At 33.8% G+C, this 20037-nt stretch overlaps 1 protein-coding gene across 3 annotated transcripts in view; it reads left to right on the forward strand.

Moving 5' to 3' along the window:
- The window catches only part of NEDD1 (NEDD1 gamma-tubulin ring complex targeting factor), a 44430-nt gene extending 24619 nt beyond the window's left edge, over nt 1-19811 (forward strand). For all 3 annotated transcript variants that reach the window (XM_008004330.3, XM_008004332.3, XM_008004331.3), the window contains 10 exons: nt 1114-1343; nt 2711-2912; nt 3299-3494; nt 6658-6786; nt 8830-8877; nt 9819-10021; nt 10916-11072; nt 11972-12128; nt 17618-17684; nt 18140-19811. In XM_008004330.3, the coding sequence (XP_008002521.3) occupies nt 1114-1343; nt 2711-2912; nt 3299-3494; nt 6658-6786; nt 8830-8877; nt 9819-10021; nt 10916-11072; nt 11972-12128; nt 17618-17684; nt 18140-18244 (1494 nt within the window). In that variant the 3' untranslated portion in view covers nt 18245-19811. The remainder of the gene's footprint in view (nt 1-1113; nt 1344-2710; nt 2913-3298; nt 3495-6657; nt 6787-8829; nt 8878-9818; nt 10022-10915; nt 11073-11971; nt 12129-17617; nt 17685-18139) is intronic.
- The last annotated feature ends 226 nt before the right edge of the window (nt 19812-20037 follow it).

Genomic DNA, 20037 nt, shown 5'->3' on the forward strand with positions numbered 1-20037 from the left:
TAAAAAAGAAAAGTAGATAAAATTCAGTTAGTTTTAATCTAAGATCAGTTTATTCAAACTAAATCTTTGTTTATTCTGGTCCATAGAAACTAAGAAGAGATAATATCTCCACTACCCACAGGGATTTGTGTTTAGAGAAAGGCCAGCATTGCCCTCAGGCTGATGGTTTTGAAACAGTGGATATAGTCCATCCCCAGTCTAGAGTGTTGCCAGTTTTTCCTTTGTGGTTTAATTTTTTTTAAAAAATTATGCTTCAAGTGTTGAATTGTCAGTGCATCAGATGCTCAGATTCAAACGAATGCATCAAAATAAGATATTTTAAAAAAATACAAAATATTATTGCTTTTTTTTCTCCCGGTATTCCCTTTTACTTGTTTGTGATTTGACTGTGACTAGGCCTTTTATATATGGTGAATGTTCTAACCCTGATGAATTCATGTAGATAATCTCAATGTATTATTTTTTTCCTCTGAAAGGGGAAGATTGAGGTAGCTATACTCCAAGATAATGAAATGGCGAATATTAGTAGACTATTGATTGGTATGTTTCAGTTATTGGTATGTCATCTCATGGTCCACTGAATGACACTGTGATTGTCATGATTGAAGTTTGTTACTCTTTTTTGCTTTTCTTTTCTTTTTTAAGACAGAGTTGTTTGTTTGTTTTTGTTTTCGTTTGTTTTGTTTTGTTTTTAAGACAGCATCTCACTCTGTCACCCAGACTAGAGTACAATGGCGTGATCTTGGCTCACTACAACCTCTGCCTCCTGGGTTCAAGTGATTCTCCTGCCTCAGCCTCCTGAGTAGCTGGGATTACAGGTGCCTGCCACTATGCCCAGCTAATTTTTGTATTTTTAGTAAAGATAGTGTTTCACTAGGTTGGCCAGGCTGGTCTTGAACACCTGACCTCTGATGATCCACCTGCCTCAGCCTCCCGAAGTGCTGGAATTACAGGCGTGAGCCACCACACCTGACTGAAACCTGTCACTCTTACACATCAGAGAAATCCTGAACCCCATGTGAATAGTGTGGTTGGCCATAATTTATATGGCTTATATAAAACGTCCTTGTGAATGCTTCTAATTACATAAAATTTATTCTTTCATTTTTATAGTCTGTTCGGCAGTTGAAGTACTCCTTGTTTAAGAAATCACTACTGGGCAGTGTTTCGGATAATGGAATAGTAACTCTCTGGGATGTAAATAGTCAGAGTCCATACCATAACTTTGACAGTGTACACAAAGCTCCAGCTTCAGGCATCTGTTTTTCTCCTGTCAATGAATTGCTCTTTGTAACCATAGGCTTGGATAAAAGAATCATCCTCTATGACACTTCAAGTAAGAAGTAAGTGTGACATGCTTATTTTTTAATTTAGTAACAAATAGCTATTATTCCATTAACAGGCACATTTATGATTTGTGTAGACCTCTGACTAATGTCCAGGGGTCCTAAAGTTTGCACAGTTGATGAATCTGGTAAGAAAGAATTTTCTTTTCATGCAGAAAAATATAGATGGATTGCAGGTAGTATTTAGAGTACTTCTGAAACATGAACATAGAGAGATGACATCTTAATGATTTCACATTTTAATTTTAGCATCTTTTTCAAAATATGATAAAATGCATATGTTTTTAACCCAAATGATTAATTTGCTTTAAAACTGATTAATTATCTAGAGGAAGGTTTAGAAACCATTGACATTTTGGGCTGGGCAATTCTTTGTTGTGAGGGGCTGTCCTGGGTATTGTAGGATATTCATCAGCATCCCTGGCCTCTGCTATCTAAATACCAATAGCCTAAATGGTGTCCAGACATTGCCAGATGTCCCCTGGTTGCTCCCACTTGAGAAATACTGATTGTGTACTGGTGTACATAATCTTCTAAGCTTTTGGGCCCACTGTACCCTCTTCTTGTTAAATTTAGGTATGCTTAGTTAGCTAAAAGAAACAAAGAATGCAAGAGTGATACAGTTGTATTCAAGATGCTTAACACTGTCTGTAGATCATGTGGAGTATGAATGATTACTACAAGGGAAGGTCCCACTGTCAGCCTTTATTATGATGCTAGAATTTTTACTGTTAGGACTTATTTGCTGTCTTCTTTTATGGAACAATTTACTGAGAGCCCAGTAAGCCATTATTCTCTTATACTAGACACACCAGTAAAGAGCTCAGCTTCAGCAGATCACCATCCATATTTCTTTATTAGCTTCCTAAGGATCAAGCATGTGAACCGTGTTCCTCTTAGCTTTTTGGTCAAAACTGCACAATTAAGAACAAAGTAACAGCTGCACCCCTGTGAGACGTCATAGTCCTCATGAGGCCTAAGCAGGTCAATAATGGAAAGTGGATACTTAGGTCCTCCTCAACCCTGAGGCCAGAGCCCCTGTTTGTGGCGTAATAGACAGTTCTGCTACATTCACTCTCAGAGTAATAATTAAAGAAGTAGGTGCTGCTTCTGTAAGATGCGGAATGTACTTATTGGAAGTGAATAGAAAAGTAAGATGGAATGTTTGGCAGTTCTCTAGATGCCACTTTATTAGAAATGTCTCTAAGTCAAATTCTGAAATTATGCTTTAAACAAATATTTGGGAAATGTGTGCTCTTTGATCAGTTTGAAGTGTTAACTCCGGTTTTGGTATAGTTACTTATATAAGCTAATATACCTGTACACAATAACATACTACACATACTTTGTTCTCCTTCCCATAGGCTGGTGAAAACTTTAGTGGCTGACACTCCTCTAACTGCAGTAGATTTCATGCCCGATGGAGCCACTTTGGCTATTGGATCTTCCCGGGGGAAAATATATCAATATGATTTAAGAATGTTGAAATCACCAGTTAAGACCATCAGCGCTCACAAGACATCTGTGCAATGTATAGCATTTCAGTACTCCACTGTTCTTACTAAGGTGAGACATTTTCTTTTCAGCATTTTTGATTTTATTAAATAAATCTAACTCAGAATATGGAAATTATATGTTGTCAAACACAGTATAGTTTTGTTTCATAATTACATAATGATTTTATGTGTAATATTATATAATAATTTTAGTACAAAGCCATTTGATATTTAGTTTAAAACTTTTTTTTTCTTTTTTTTAATTCTTATATATTTCTCTCTTTAAAAGTATTTTAAATGACATTTTGATTTAGAGGGAAACTCAGATCTGCCAGCAAGCTTAAGATTTGCAAGGAAAAAAATACGTTTTTTAATCTAACAGGGAATTTATAAAATATTAATGTATAGTATGAAACATTAGTAACCTGAGCTTTTAAATATTCCATTGCATTTCAGTCAAGTTTAAATAAAGGCTGTTCAAATAAGCCCACAACAGTGAACAAACGAAGTGTTAATGTGAACGCTGCTAGTGGAGGAGTTCAGAATTCCGGAATTGTCAGAGAAGCACCCACCACGTCCATTGCCACAGTTCTACCACAGCCTATGACGTCAGCTGTGGGGAAAGGAACAGTTGCTGTTCAAGAAAAAGCAGGTAAATATTGCTTATATATTGTTGGAGGGTTTTTTTGTTTTTGTTTTTTGGCTTACATATAATTCGCGCATTCTTCAAGAACCTAGAATTCAAATTTCTTTGAGTATTTAGGTAAAATTAGTAGAAGTGAAAATCATTGAAGAAGTGAAAATAGTAACTTTAGCTATTAATTTCAAAAATGTTAAAAGGCCCCTATTGTTTAGCTAATCTTCTCTTGTGAGAAATATTATCTTAAAAATGGAAGAAGGCTAACTCAGAAATTATTCATCCTTAATACTACTACATACTGAATGGCTTTTCATTGTGTCTTCAGATTAACCAGTAGAGAATATGAAACTTTGACACTGTCTTATGATTCGATCTCTTCATTAAAAAAAAAAAAAGCTATTAATGGCTCTTTTTATTTCACATTTTAGAATGAAAAGTAAGTCAAGTGATGAAACGAGTATTTTAAAGTGCTAAATAGTGCCTGGCACATATTAGGCAGTATATTCGTAATTTGTTAAATAAAAATAAATGAGAATCTTGCAATTTTTAATGATTTCTTCTCTGATATAATTGATGAAACAGTTCTGAAACAGGATTCATTTAGACTTTATTGATGTGTTATATGATAAGCTTTCCCATACTTACTGTAGAAAATATTTCTTGCTCACAATAAAGCAAATATTCTGTAAATTCCTGAAAACCTTTTCATTTTTATTTTAAGAAGTTATGCTATACTGTCAACGTGCAGCAAATACCTTAAAAAGTCTACATGGTATACTAGCATGTTTCCAAAATACTGTGCTCAGTAGAAATGCATATATTGATGTCTTTTAAATTTTTCAGGATAAATACTTGGGCAAAAATATTTATTGGTGTTTTTGTAGCATGATTTTGCTATTTCCAAGTAGAAGCAAAACTTTATTTTGTTGATCTTGATAGTGTAGAGTAGTATTTTAAAGTAAGTATGTTCACTATAAATTTCCCGTGAATATCTATATCATCCTTATATAAAAGCCATTATATATTAGAAAAATAATTAGGTTCTTATTTAGGAACTCCTGGAGACAAAGATAATTCATATCTAGTTAAGGAAGAAATTATTTTTGAAATATAACTTTGAGTAATGTCTGCCAACATGTTGAATTAACTAATTATGAAAATTGCCATTATCTTACAAAATTAACTTTTTTCACAATTTTCAAAAATTAAAATAAAGATTCCGTCATTTACTATAAACTCTCTGAAGTCTCTCCATTATTCATTTAGTTTTATAATAAGAAGGCTCTTGTTTAACAAAGACAGCATTAATTTGGAAATCAAAGACTCGGATCTTTCAGGATCATGGATTAATGATAGCTCTTGGTAGATTCGCAAAATTTCTGGCAAAGTGAGTGAGTGCTCTGCCCCCACAAAGTTAACGATGTTTGTGTATTAATTGTATTTTGAAATGATTGTCATCTTACAGAAAAGTTTTAAGAATAGTACAGACAACTCATGAGCATTACCCTTTGGCAGATGCACTTTATAAATTTTGCCACATTTGCTTCATCATTCTCTTTCTCTTCCTCTCTCTTTCTCTGTGTCTCATTCTCTCTCTCACTCACACACACATTTTTCTTTGCCTCTGAAACATTGAGAATAGTAGACTCAGTCTCTGATCTGTCACTTCCGGCCAGGATGCCTTTAGGCAATTTTCTTAACCTTTCTGAGTCTCATTTTTTTCCTGCACACATTTAAGATGATATTTAACTTTTAGGGTTATTACGAAAATCAGAGAAAATGTATTGGAAGTACTTGGCACATGGTAGGCGCTCAGTACATTATGGTGTTGATACTACCATTGTGGTCATCATGATCATCACTATTACTATTTTAAGCTTTGATTAAAATTAAAGTTTAGAAAAAATTTCTGTTGCTTCTATTGAAGTTGTCCAGATTTAGTTATTCCAAAGAACTTCTCTCAACTTGCTGTTGGTACTCAGTTTTAGAAGGAAATCATCATTTAAAAAGAAAAGAATAAGACTTTAGCACTGTTTTCAAATGATACCAAACTTCTGTTTCCTAAAGTTTCAGAGGCTGGAGTTATGCATTCAAACATATTAAGGACCTAGAAAAAAGGAGAGGAAATTTCTTCCTTATAACAACTGAACTGTTGCTATAGACACTCTTCAACAATAGTACAAATGATTTGGTAATATTTTAACTTTATAGCAGTTGTTACTAGAAAATTTTGTTAGCCAGTCTTGGGCATTTTTGAATATGCAGTCTGTTTTTTGTTTTCATCTCACTTTTCAGTTTTTCATTTGGGCCTGAGATACCAAATAAAGCATTTTTTAAAACGTAATGCAATAACGTGCTACCAATCCTGGTGGCAGACTTTAATCAAAATTTTTGAAGCTCTAAAACTTTGTCCTTCCTCCAGTAATGAAACAGAAGCTACTGAGCCTGCTGAGCTCCTCTTAAAAGGTCCCTACCCTAAAGCCATGCGTTTATATACTGCCAGAAAAAATACACTGCTGCCGTCTTCTTTATTGTTGTCTACCATACCATTCTTTATGAGTTTGGTGTTCTGGTTTGCTTCCTCTTTGAAACTACGGAGGTTAGTGAAGTCATTTGAGATCTGTAATGCTGGGGGCAATGTTAAACTCCCACTGTTAGTGAAAGAAAAGACAGAAAACCCCTTCACTGCAAGTCAGGGAAGAAAAGTAACATTAATTGAATCCCGCGGTATGTTAGACATCGCTCTATATGCCTTACAGACTGAAAAGAAAAAATCACGTTTGTAGATGATCATAAGACTCAGTTAATAGCAAAAGTAAGTTGTGTTCAGTGTACTTTAAGAAAGCAGCAAAGAATATAAATTATTTTAGAAAAATTCCAACAAAATGGCTAAAATAAGGTATTGCTGTATGAACAAATAAGCTGTTTTCTATTGAGGAACCTTTTGTTCCATGAAAATCCTGGTTAACTTTAGCTCTTGTCATATTCTGTTTTATTGTTCCATGAAAATCCTGGTTAACTTTAGCTCTTGTCATATTCTGTTTTATTCTCCTTATGCTCATAGTTGTAATATTACCAACAATATGAGTGATGCATTGATTTTTACAACCTAGCTTCTGATGATAAAATTTATTTAGATGTAATAACATTGATTTTTATATCTAATTCCTATAAGGTTTGCCTCGAAGCATAAACACAGACACTTTATCTAAGGAAACAGACAGTGGAAAAAATCAGGATTCCTCCAGCCTTGATGATACTGGGAAAAGTAGTTTAGGTGACATGTTCTCACCTATTAGAGATGGTAAGTCTGTTCAGAGGATCCTGTTCTCTTGTTGGTAGTCAGTATTTTTATTCTGGCTAAAAGATGTGAATAATAGCTTCAGTCCAACTCTATTCATGGATCAGTTTGCTCATTTTCTCCATCCCTGGGGTGGTATCTTTTTCTTTGTCCTGATATTTTAAATGTTATCATTCTAAAATATATGCTGGTAATTTTCACATGGGAGTTATGCAAATAGCTCTCGAGTTAGCATTTTAATATTCACAAAGTTCCTTGAAGGAAGTTTTTACCTTCATAGGCAATCTGTCCCTTGTATCTACTTCTAAATTAATGTTCCTAAAATTTTAGATGTTTTGATATGCAAAAAAGTCTTCCTAATTTAAAAAATTGTGTGTGTATAGGTGTATACCTTCCCCCATCCCATAAAAAATGTTGCCATAATAAAAAGCAAATTTTGCCAGCTGGATAAATAGAAGGATGATATATGTTATTCTTCATAGTGTCTGAACTAAGTACATTATTTAGGTGTGTCTTTTTGGTACTAACATCCATAATGTTTTTCTTAGTGGAATGGAATTATCTCATTGCTAACAGCAATATTATCAATAACATGGATGACAGAGTTAATATATTCATACTTTTTGACCTTGTAATTCCATTTCTACAAATTTATCTCAGAAAATACTGAGCCCCACAAAGATTGGTGTATTTATTATAAGTGTACCGTGTCAACAGCAGGATCTTGAAGTTGTTTCATCCACTCATTATCTTACACAATTTCATTTTTTACTTTAAAATTGTCTGTTTTCCAAATTTTCTACAATTTTATAGTCAGAAGGAATAAATACATACATGATGCTACAAAATTATTGAGGATCTTCTGCCTTACCCTGGTCTGCAAATTTCTATTTAAATTACTAAGTCAAACTGAAAGAGGAAGGATTCTTTTCCTTCATGATGAAGAGAAGTCAAACTACATAAAGAGTGAAGAGAAATGAAACTACTTAGTAAAGGGTAAAGAGAGGACGGATATGAGTGGAGAGAAAAGTGACTAGTGCTAGAGTTGAGAAAGGTTTCTGGGGTTAGTGCTGAGTTGGGAGTTTTGGCCAGTGGGACTCCTCTGGAGCAACTTTTGCATTGAAGAATGTACAAAGGGGCTTTTTGGAAGTGTTTGAGTTATAAATTAAATTATCTTTAATAGTTTTTAAGACAAATGAATAAATTACTTTTTTCTTTCATTACTTTTGCCATGTTTAAAAATGTTATTAGCATTTGAGTCATATGCCCTCCAGATTCATTATGGTTCCACAGTATTGATAAGGAAGCTAATAACTTCTAAAAGTGTGCATGTACATGCTGTGCAATTACTGGGTACATATACACACATGCACATAGATGATATTTCTCCTGATATAATTGTGTGTTTATTGGCCATTTGAATTTCTGGTGAATTTGTTAATGACTTTTGCTCATTTTTTATTAACCTGTTAAAGTTGAATTTTACAAATTTTGTTATGGACTGGCAAATGAATATTACAGGATTAAAATAGTCTTATACATATTCTACCATTGAAATAAACACTAATAAAACTTTGTTTCTTATAACATTGTTCTGCTTTGCAAAATATTTTTGTATTATTTCAGTTGATCCTCAAAGCAATTTTCTGAGCTTACCAGGGTGTTATCCCCATTTTATAGATGCATAAACTGAAACTTAATTGCATTTGAGACTTGTCCGAGGTCACAAAGCTATTAAGTGGTATAGGCAGAACTGGATTATAGCTCTCCATAACCTACCCCAGGGCTTGTTACACTATACCTTGCTGCCTCATTAAATGACTGTACTATAGAATTATCTGTTCATATTTGCTACTAAAGTATGAATGAAGCTAAAAGAATGTAAAAGAGAAATTTAAATCAGTACTCTCCTACCTTTATCCTCACTCATATTTAGCTTTTTAAGATTGTTAGTCTTTGAACTCTTTGGGGAATGAATAGGAAGCCTAAACTGATATGGTTTCTCTTTCACTAGTTTTAAAATTTGATTTTCTAATTTTGTTACAGATGCTGTAGTTAACAAGGGAGGTGATGAGTCCATAGGCAAAGGAGATGGTAAGAACTACTTAGATGTATTTTCGTGAAAATGAAAAGTGATATTGTATTATCTATGCTGTGTAACAAATCACTGTAACACTTTGAGGCTTAAAAAAAAAAACATGTATTATCTCATAATTCCTGTGTTTTAAGAACAGAGCATAACTTGGCTGAGTACCTTTGCCTTCAAGTCTGTCTTCCTGCTTCAGTCAGGATGTCAACCAGAGCTTCATTCAGCTTAAGGCTCAACTGGGCAGGGAACTGTTTCCATGCTCATTCCTATGGCTGTTGGCTGGAGATATCAGTTCCATGCCAATGAGTTTCTCTATATATGGGGCAGCCGACAACATGGCAGCTGGCTTGTCTCAGAGCCAGTGAGCAAGAGAATTCGAGAAGGCATCCAAAATGGAAGCCCTCTCTTAAGAATATGTTAATAACCTTAATCTTGGAAGTGACATCTCACCACTTTTTCATATTACTTTCGTTAGAAGCAAGTTACTAGGTCCAAGCCATGGTCAAAGGGAGGAGATTACCGAAGGATGGGGACGCCAAAGGCAGGGGTCATTAGAAGCCATCTTAGAAATTGCCTTCCAAGATACGTACCACAGATATATACCAAATTAACAATTTTCAGTTATCAAAAACTAATACTGACTAAAACATTGTGTTTTGCTGTTTTCAAAGTATTTTCACAAATAATATCTTTGAAGCCTTACCACTCTGGGAGATGGATATCATCATTCACATTTGCAGATCAGGAAATAGTCACAGAAAGTTTAAGACTTTTGCCCAAGAATACACATCAATTATGGGGTATATCTGAGAAACAAACCAGTCTTCAGAATGCAGATCCATATCTTCTCCCATGTTAATCTGCCTATCATATTAAATGCTTCTCTTCAGTGTCCAAGGTTGGAGGACACCATGTGCACATGCAGTTTTTTCCTCTTCTTTTCTAGGCTTTGACTTTCTACCGCAGTTGAACTCAGTGTTTCCTCCAAGAAAGAATCCAGTAACTTCAAGTACTTCACTATTGCATTCTAGTCCTCTTAATGTCTTTATGGGATCTCCAGGGAAAGAGGAAAGTGAAAATCATGATCTGACTGCTGAGTCTAAGAAGATATATATGGGAAAACAGGAATCTAAAGACTCCTTCAAACAGGTATTTGCCTGAAAATGATACCGAACTCACTGTATATGTTTATCAGTAGAAAGCGGGTGGCTGCCAGTGTATGTATCCTAATTATTAACAGTGCTGTGCACTTATTCTTAAGTCTTGATGCCAGTTTTTAATAACTACAGAATACTTTGAAATCTCGCTTTGGATATGTTGAAAGTTACAGCAGATGGAAAGTTGCACTATTTATCTAAGATGAGATACTTGATATAGCTTGATGAAGTGTGCAAGAACGCTTTATCCCTGAATCCTTTTAAAGTGTATTTCATTGCAGTGTACAACATCAAGTTGGTGGTTAAATCATTAGAGCAAACTGATGGTGCTAAGAATGGAATTTATCATTGTTACTTTCTGCTAAAATATAGTGTATAATATAGAATTTAATTTCTTATGTAAGGGTTCAGAATGATCAAAAATTACCAGGAAGGCCAAGCCAGTTAGGTGTACAATATGTCTGTATTTTCATATTTATTGTTTAGAATGATACTGAAAAGATACCATGTAAGAAGTACAAAAACATCTTTTATTTTACAAATATTATTGACTAGTTACCACATGAATGGTTGTTTTTTTTGTTTGTTTTTGTTTTTATTTTTTTGCCAGTTATCTCTATTTTAAATGATACTCAACAGCAGGTGTTTAGTAAATGAGCTTTTCCTCATCATGTTATTGTTGAGATTGTTTTTGATTAGTAAATGTTACTTTATTTTGCCTCTAGTTCTCGTATTTTTTTTCTTATTCTATATCCCTTCCTATTTTCCTTCAATTCCCTGAACCTACATACTGGGGTGAAAGAGAGAAATAGGCAAAAATTATATGGGTAATATGAGTAAAACAAAAAATTGTATATTAAAGTCATTGTTTATTTTAAATATAAAGTTAGCAAAGTTGGTCACATCTGGTGCTGAAAGTGGAAACCTAAATACCTCTCCATCATCTAACCAAACAAGAAATTCTGAGAAATTTGAAAAGCCAGAGAATGAAATTGAAGCCCAGTTGATATGTGAACCCCCAATCAATAGATCCTCAACTCCAAGTACGTACATGAACCTTCTGATGTTTGAAAGTGTTTAATTGAAAAATCATCCCAATTGTTTAACTTGTAAAGGAGAAATAGAGTACTCATAGACTAAAAATGTTCAAGGAGTTTAAAGTTTATGCACACTTTTATAGTGTGAGTCTTACTAAAGACAATGAAATGGATATGAATAGTTAAATTCAGGTACATTGATTTGATGTTTTGGTGTGAATTAGATTTTCAGTGTAACGTGTATTTATTTAATATGGTAGAGATAGAATTATTATGTAGGACCCTTTGAAAAGCAGTGGTTAACTACCTGAAAATGTCTTTTTCTCTTTCATATTCAAGTCTTATCCTTAGAGTTTGTGCTACAGACCCATACAGACTTGATCACATTTAAAGGAATATTTGATTTAACTCTTAAGAGTTATCTACACAAAGCAACTCTTTATTTAGAATCAACTTTTATATAAATATCTATATTTTAGTTGAAGGTTTCTGTGGATAGATATTGCGTTAGCTTAAACTCAAAGGCTTTTCCTGTAGCAGTACTTTACTCCTATTTTCCTTCTGTTTGTTTTTAATAGTCTTGGTTTATCTAGTTTGTGGTTCAGCTTGTCACATTCATCTTTTATAAGAGGAAATGGTTCATAGATTCTTCAAGATTAATCCCTCTGTCATGTGGTATTACATTAGACAGCTGGCAGTTTATATATATAGATGAATGACTGTTAGAAATAATGTTATAGAAAGTTTCTAAGATTTGTATTCCAGACAGTGAATTTTTCTAAATGTCACAGGAATACTCTTCTTTGCCAGTTTTTCAAGTTTTCACATGCCAAATCTTATTTAGAAATGTTTGATGTCTCTCAGTCCAAGTTGACTATTAATATTTTCTTCATTCTTTATTTTAGATCCAAAGATAGCATCCTCTATCACTGCTGGAGTTGCCAGTTCACTCTCAGAAAAAATAGCCGATACCATTGGAAATAACCGGCAAAATGCACCATTGACTTCCATTCAAATTCGTTTTATTCAGAACATGATACAGGAAACGTTGGATGACTTTAGGTAGTAATTGAGAAACTACTCCTTCTATCTAGACCTTACTTATTTTTTTCTAGATGTAAAACCAGAACTATAGATAATGTTATTGGTTACTGTTGTCTGGGTTCTGGTAACCGTAAAGCCATAGAAAACATGATGAGTTTTGTTGATCTTTTCATACTGCGTTTATTGATTATGAGCCACGAAAATGCACATTTACCTAGGGCAATTATTAGATAACTCAGCAGGGCAGTCTAGTAGGCAGACTGCCATTGTGAACTTTTTTTATTATTAAAATGTGGACAAGTTCTGGTAAGCTTAAATTGGGTTCTTACCTGCAGTATGTTCATAGAGATCATCTATTAGGTATGCTGTGTGCAATAATGTAGTAGAAAAAGATATTTTAAAGAGCAATTCTGAATATTTTCCAATAGAATGCATCAGAATGTAATACTTAATCTAAAAAAAAATTCTTTCTCAGACTTATCCTTGTCTTTCTCATCCTTCGAATTGTGAGCATTGTAAGAATGTGTTCTGCAGTGCTGTTTTCTTTTATCATTTTGATATTTTTGGAAGCTGTCTTCAATTATTAAAATCATTGGTGCCTTTTTTCCCTTCTAACCAATAGTTAATGTTCTAGCTCAGATTTGCATTACCGTAAGCAGGAATGTTGGAGACAATGTGCAGTTTTTGTTGGTGCATGCTTCCTTTTAATGTTTAAAAATACTTGTAAAATATATTGTTAAATGTTGAAAAATACTTTTTAAAGAAAAATTATAACTTTAGCATTTACCCAGCCTAGTATATGTACCAGATACTGAGGATACAAAAATGAATGATCTGCCCACAAAGGCCTTGTGATTTAGTTGGGCTCGGTGCAGTGTGTTCTACTATGTGTGTTTCTCTTAATGTGAATTAATTCATTTGGGATCAGTAAAATAGAACAGTGTTGACAATATGATGAGAAAATTTTGTTTGTTCATGTAATAGCAGCCAAAATAAAGTACACATGAACACAGCTGTAACTGGATAGCCCCAGTCCTTCTATTCTCTTCCATTAAGTGACCATCACTTCTTCACAGTAAGGGTTTATTCAATAATTATCTATTAGATTTTTACTATGTCTTTTTAACTATGTTAGTATTTTTTATTAGGATTTAATTGTTTTTGTTGTGCTCTGGTTACAAAGTTGCATACATAGGTTTTTGAGTGCTTTGCCAATCCTTTTCCCCTAAGTTCTGTTATTTTTAATACACAGTGTTAAAGAATAACGTTTTTTTACGGAATGCATAAATATTTATGGCATAATAGTAGAACTGTCTAGATACAACTGACTGTAATACAGCGTGAGCAAAGTGATGTTGAAATCACAGAAAGGGAGCAGTTCTTCTGCGGGGGCAGATTTAGAAAGGTACACTGAAGAGATTTTATTTTATACCGACGTGTGGGAACAGCTTGAGCAGAGACATGATCGTACATTCTAGGAATGTTTGCAGAGAGAAGGCACCGTGGTAAGAGACGAGGCCTAAAAAACAGTTGTCAAGGTCTTAACACACAGGTAATGGAGAGCCATCAGTTTTTAAGCACAGGAGTAATGGGTGCTGTCTGTTTATTATCCATTTATTCAACAAGCATTTGGGTGTCAGTTCTCCACTGGCTTCAGATGATTTGAGAACAGTGGGCTCAGGGCCTTTCCTTCAGCAGACCCAGGGATCTGAGTGCTGGAGCAACTCTGAAATGGCTGTGCATGACTGCCCTGCTGTCAGCTTTTGGGGTGGCCGGAGGTGGTTTTTCACTTTCTGGTCTGTTCCTGGCTTTCTGTGCCTCAGGAGAAGTGTGTCTGTCTCGCTTCCAGCCCTGCAGAGCTGCCACAGCATGTTTGGTGAAGGTCTACAGTGCCTCTTGGTTCTGCTGCCCTGTGCTGCATGTCTGCACCTAGGGGTGGTAGGTAGGGACTTCTCTCAGCTCTTCTGCCCTATGACCATAGGCAGCCTCTGCCTGGGACTCACTGAGGACCTAGAGTGGCTCGGAGGATTTCTGTAAATTCACTTGTTTTGCTCTTCGCCTAGGTGTTCATCAGACTAGGTGTTCATCTACACCTATCACTGGCAGGACAGAGAGGGTATTGAGGGCCTCTTTCTCAGCCATCCTCCCTGAGCAGTATGGCGTGGTTGCCATCTTCTCCGTAAGAGCCTGGAGAGCGTTAGAGGGATTACTCTCAGTTTTTCTCTACCGCCGTAAGGCTTCACCAGGCTCTGTGCATCTGTATCTTAGGGAGTCCCTCGCCCCTCCTGTTACACCTGTCCCTACTTTTTTTACATGAGTGCTGAATGAAGGCTCGTGGGAAAAAGTTGGTGAGTAAATTCAGACTTTCTTTGTGTCTGGGACCCCTTGGAATTCCAAACTATCAAGCAGTGTTAACTTGGCTTTTAAAAATCTTACCAAAAATTCACGTAGTTCTTTTTACTCTGTCGAGGGCATGAACCTGGGTCTCTTTTCTCCTAGTCATGGGTCTCTTTTCTCCTAGGAGGAACTCCTCATTTTCTGGATTTTAGTTCATTTAGATTTCTTTCCATTCTCAGCTCTCAGTTGAAATTAAAATAATATGATTTTATAGGTTATCAGGTTTGTTTTTGTTGTTAGAGTTGAGAAATTAAACTTTTGCCCCAACCTCTAATACATCCTAAGTGGAAATCTCTGCATCTGTTTCTGTTGTCTATTAAAAATATTTAAGTTTCTTTTGGCAAGCAGATCCCTTTGATCCTGTAGTTAGTAGGTTTCAGGTTTTCTTAGCACTGGTTTGTTTCCAGTTTGCCTTTATTCCTAGTGTGTAGTCTTCTCTTCGGGCATCAGCTGAACATCTGGAGTATTCACTGTCTTTTTCACCTTGGTGGGTCCCAGACTTGAGCCTCTGTTTTGCCAGCATCACGAGGCTTCCAGATACTTTCTCTGCTCTTCAGTTGCTTGTTTTATGGTTGGTTTCCTGCCATCTAACCCAGTGCAAGCATTGCTTAGAAGTCAACAGATGTCGTAAGGGGAAATTGCAGTTTCAGGCTTACTTTTCTGCAGGTCTCCCCTCTTCAAGACCTTGGCTCTTACAGCATTGACTACCTTGGTAGGCCCAAACTCTTAATACTCCCCCACCCAGCGAGACTATCTCAACCTCCATGCCACTGCCTCAGCTCAGTTTCTTCTCCACACTGTGGAATCAGCACGTAATCTAGAAGGAAAAACAGAGGTAAATATAGAGCTTACCTGGTAGTCTTTCCTTTGCAAGATCATGGCCCTTCAAGTCCTGGCCACCTTGGTGGTTCCCTGATAGTGTTTTTGTTTGTTTTTAATACAGTTTTTACTATAACTGAAAGTAGAAGAGGAAATTTTTAAAAATACCCTCGTAGTTACAACAGAAAAACAGTAAGTTACCTGGGAATAAATCTACCAATGGTAGTGAAGATTTTTATAGAAAAACAGTTAAAATTTTTTTTTGTTCAGAAGCATTAATATTTAAATAAATGGAGAGATTTTATAGAGATATTAGTTCACCTAAATAAGGTCAGTAGATTGAATGCAATTCCAATGAAAATCCCAGCTGGGATTCGGAAGATGATGATGAAGTGATTTCAAAATATGTATGGAAGGAAAAAAATCTAGGAATAACTAAGACACTTCAGAGAAGAATAAGGCTGAAGGGGACTTATTTGTCAGATGAATACACTTAATTATTAAAATATAATTAAGATATATAGCATGGCACAGGGAGGACATATTGGCCAAAGGAATGAAATAAGCTGGAAGGAAACCTATGCATATATGGAAATGATAGAGAGGTAGCATTGCAGATTTATGTGCAAAATATGGAATAATAAGTTGTGTTGCGACATCTGTTTTTTCCTGTAAAAAATAAGTATAGATCCTTATTCTATGCTATTGAGAAAAATCAGTTCCATGTAAATTAAAAGTTGACATTATAAAAGTTTATAACTTCATGGTAGGAAATCATTAAAAATAAAATAATGCACTGCCTATAAAAATACATTGGTAAATTTGACTGCATTATTAAGTTAGTATATTTGAGCACATTAATAAGAACTGTTTATCACATGATATCACAGAGTGAACGGATAAGATATCTGCAGTTCTCATATAAATAACAAAGGATCAGATTATGTAAAGAACGCTTACAAATGAGTAAGAAAAAGATATGAAAAAGCATTTCAAGGAAGAGGAATGGTATATGAACACAGGAAAGATAATTCAGCTTCATAATTAGAGAACTAAAAATGCAATGAGATATCATGTCACAGCCAGTAAATGGGAAAATATAAAAAAATCTGGTAATACTAAGTCTTGATGATGATATAGAGCAAGAAGAACTCTGTTATTCTGGTGACATCCATTGACACTACCTTTGGAAAACAATTTGCATGATTTTGTAAAACTGAGTATACATTTGAGTTACACTCGGTTATATCATCAATGGACATTGGCACATGTGGGTTGGGAGATAATACATGATTGTTTATAACAACATTGTAATAGTAAAACCTTGAAAACAATCAAAATATTAACAGGAAAATAGATATACCAGTACAAACCACTGATTTATGGATATATAAAACATGAATCTTCAAAACAATATTGAATTCTTTCTTAAATATAAGCTATATGGTACCCTTTTTTTGGAATGCTTACATGCTCAAAAACATGCACAATGAAAACACTGACTACAGATTATATGTTATACAAATGTATTAAAAAAGCAAAAGCATTTCTTTGTTCAACAAAATTCAGGAGAGTAATGACTTCTTGCTTGGGCTTTTCCCCAAGAGTTAAGTGACAGAATCAGACAGGAACACACAGGAAGCTTCTATGATTTGATAACGTTTAGTTCATAAGTTGTGTGGTGGCTGACTGAGTGTTTCTTTTGTTATTATACTTCATAATTTTTATATATTCTTTTGTAGATATGAATTAATTGCATTTTATTGAGTAAACCATGCTATAACCACCCAAATTGCCACTTTCTACTGAAAGTATATTTTTTCAATAGCTAAACTGATAATAATAAAATGATCTTTCTAACCTAGTGAATTTTCTGTATTTCATTGTAAGATAAGTTTGTGTCTTAATGACAATTTCTATATGAAAGAATATAGTATCGGAGAGTTCAGGAGGTAAACAGCCTGGGTTTACATCCTAGCTTCATCATTTACTGGTTGTGTGACTTTGAACAAGTTATAACTACTCTGTGGTTATTTCTTTTGTAAAATGGAGGTAATAATTGCACCTACTTGTGAAGATATTTTAAATGAGTTCTTATATTTAAAGTAAAAGAAACAGTGCCTAGCACATAGTAAATAAATGCTCAGTGCATTTATTTTTATTATTTTTATTATTATAATAATTATTAACGTTCAGTAATTTGGCAAATGAAAAAGTTTAGTGAGTTTCTTGAATGACCTAGAATTGGTTAAACTATTGTAATTCTAAAAAGTATTTTCCATTCTTCCTAGAGAAGCATGCCATAGGGACATTGTGAATTTGCAAGTGGAGATGATTAAACAGTTTCATATGCAACTGGTATGTATGGCAAATTTTATTTTAATATTTTAAATGAAAGTAGAGTTGTGTGAATTTTTAAAAATTCATTAAAGGTAATATATTTTAGTTGTTTTATTTAGTTTCTAAGATAAGTAAATAGGTAGTTTTAGAAATTAAATAAGTAAAATAGATTTTAACTGGTCACCTCCTTTTTAACCTCTGAAGTACTTAAGGCTTCTTTTTTCCATGGCTTTCTTCCTGATAAGTAAGCAAAAAAGCATCTTAAATATGCAAATACAAATTTTCCAAATACATTAATTTCACCAGCGATCTTCCATTTATATTAACAAAGTAGTAAGTTGTTAAGTACAAGAAGTATCATTCACCTAGTTAATTGAACATGAGAGAAATGATAGCTGAAAGTATATTAAACATAGCCTGCCGAATAAATGTGAAATATCAATAATTTAAAAAGCATTTTCCCCTTTTTCTAGAATGAAATGCATTCTTTGCTGGAAAGATACTCAGTGAATGAAGGTTTAGTGGCTGAAATTGAAAGACTACGAGAAGAAAACAAAAGACTACGGGCCCACTTTTGAAGTTTCAGTGAATACCTTAATGTTCTATAATTTGGGAAGTTTCAGGCAACACGGAACTACACAGAATCAGTATTGTTTTCATGGCTTCCAGGGAAAAAAATTTTTTCAAGTAAAAGTGTGATGGGATTTTATACCAACCACTGTTTCATCTTAAAAATATGTATATTTTTATATTAAAAATTGTACAGTATGTCATCTACCCAATAGAAAAGTCAACAGGATCTTTATTTTTTTGAAAGCTTTAGCCATCCACTAAGTGCCCTTTTTAAGAGAAGAAAATTGTGCATAAATATTGGTTATGTTTATTTTTTAGTCATCTTTTTTTTTTAACATATATTTTTTATTGACAAATTGCCTTTCAAATTTTTGGGGCTAGTTGAGATTTAAAGACTTTGACATGCCTTCTATTTTTATGGAGAAAGTAATTTTAAAATGGCAATTGGTGTTTCTAAGCCACTGATTAATAAAGCATAGGGTTGGCTAGTAATTATTTTGTTAACTTGATGAAGTCAAGTATGACTATTATTTATTGTACATTTGATAAGACAATTTTTGGAATTTTGAATTGCACAAATTACATGATATCTTTTGCAGTTATGTTACTATATTGTACTTCTGACAAATCTTTATTCCTAGGTGGTATTTTTTAGGTATCTTTACCTATAAAAAATGTTTAAGATTCATAGGACTCGACAAGAGCTATCTATCTGCTGATTATCTCATTAGTAATATGCAACATTGTACTGTAAAATTTCAGTCAATATGACAACTTATAATGAGTGGAGATTTCATATTAGACACTAAATATTATAGTATTATTGCTATTTTGTTTTTCCAAGTAAGAAGTATGGTTTATTTTATTTTGTGGTCTTTATCATTAACTTTAATTCTTTCTGTACTGTGTACAATATTTTTATATTACTGGCCTTACCATAAAATTATTTAGAAAGGTTGTCAGAATAATTTATACCTCTTTGGCAATAGACAGATGTATACATCTACCTACCGTGATCTACAATTTTAGATTAAGTGAAGCTTGGGAGGGCTACTGACTTGTTTACCTTCTGTTGTCTCTTGTCCCAAAGATTTAAACTATGTATCTTTGTATAGCTCTCCTGCCGCATTTTGACTTCTGAGATGAAAGTATGTACTAAAATTTAAAAAAAAAGGAAAAAACTTTAGGTTACTAACTTTATGGGTTTCTGAAGTGATGGAAATTTTCAAGGATATATTTAATAAGCATAAACTTACTAATAATCACTTCCAAAAATAAAAACAGGAATATTAACCCAGTGTGGTTTGTAGAATACATTTGTACTGAAGCATATAGGGATGTTAATGTGATCTTTTCCTGACAGATTATGAAAGCATTATGACTTGTAACAAGTTTACTTGTATATCACTATCTAACAGGTTTAGAAGACATAAATGTTAGTGTGTTTTGCCTACATGATGTATTTAAATCTATTAATATTTTCCTGTTGCTTTTTTTGAAAAATAAATGTGCATAATGTCTATTAAAAGAGGTGGGATAAAATAATTTTAGTAATTATTTGTACAAATGAAACATGTTTGTCATGGAATTTAAAAGCTAAGTAAGTATAAAAAATAAAATTTTAGATGCAGAAAATAGGGAACATGAAATTGAAATTTCATTGTTGGCCAAAATGACATGAGAGATTTACCTTCCCACCTGAAATTAAAAAAGAAAATAAGTGAAACAATTGTCAGATATTAATCCTTGAGAGAAACTCAACGAACCCCAAACACAAGAAATAAGAAAACTATGCCAA

This window comes from Chlorocebus sabaeus, chromosome 11, assembly GCF_047675955.1.
Source record: "Chlorocebus sabaeus isolate Y175 chromosome 11, mChlSab1.0.hap1, whole genome shotgun sequence".
NCBI classification, from domain to species: domain Eukaryota; kingdom Metazoa; phylum Chordata; class Mammalia; order Primates; family Cercopithecidae; genus Chlorocebus; species Chlorocebus sabaeus.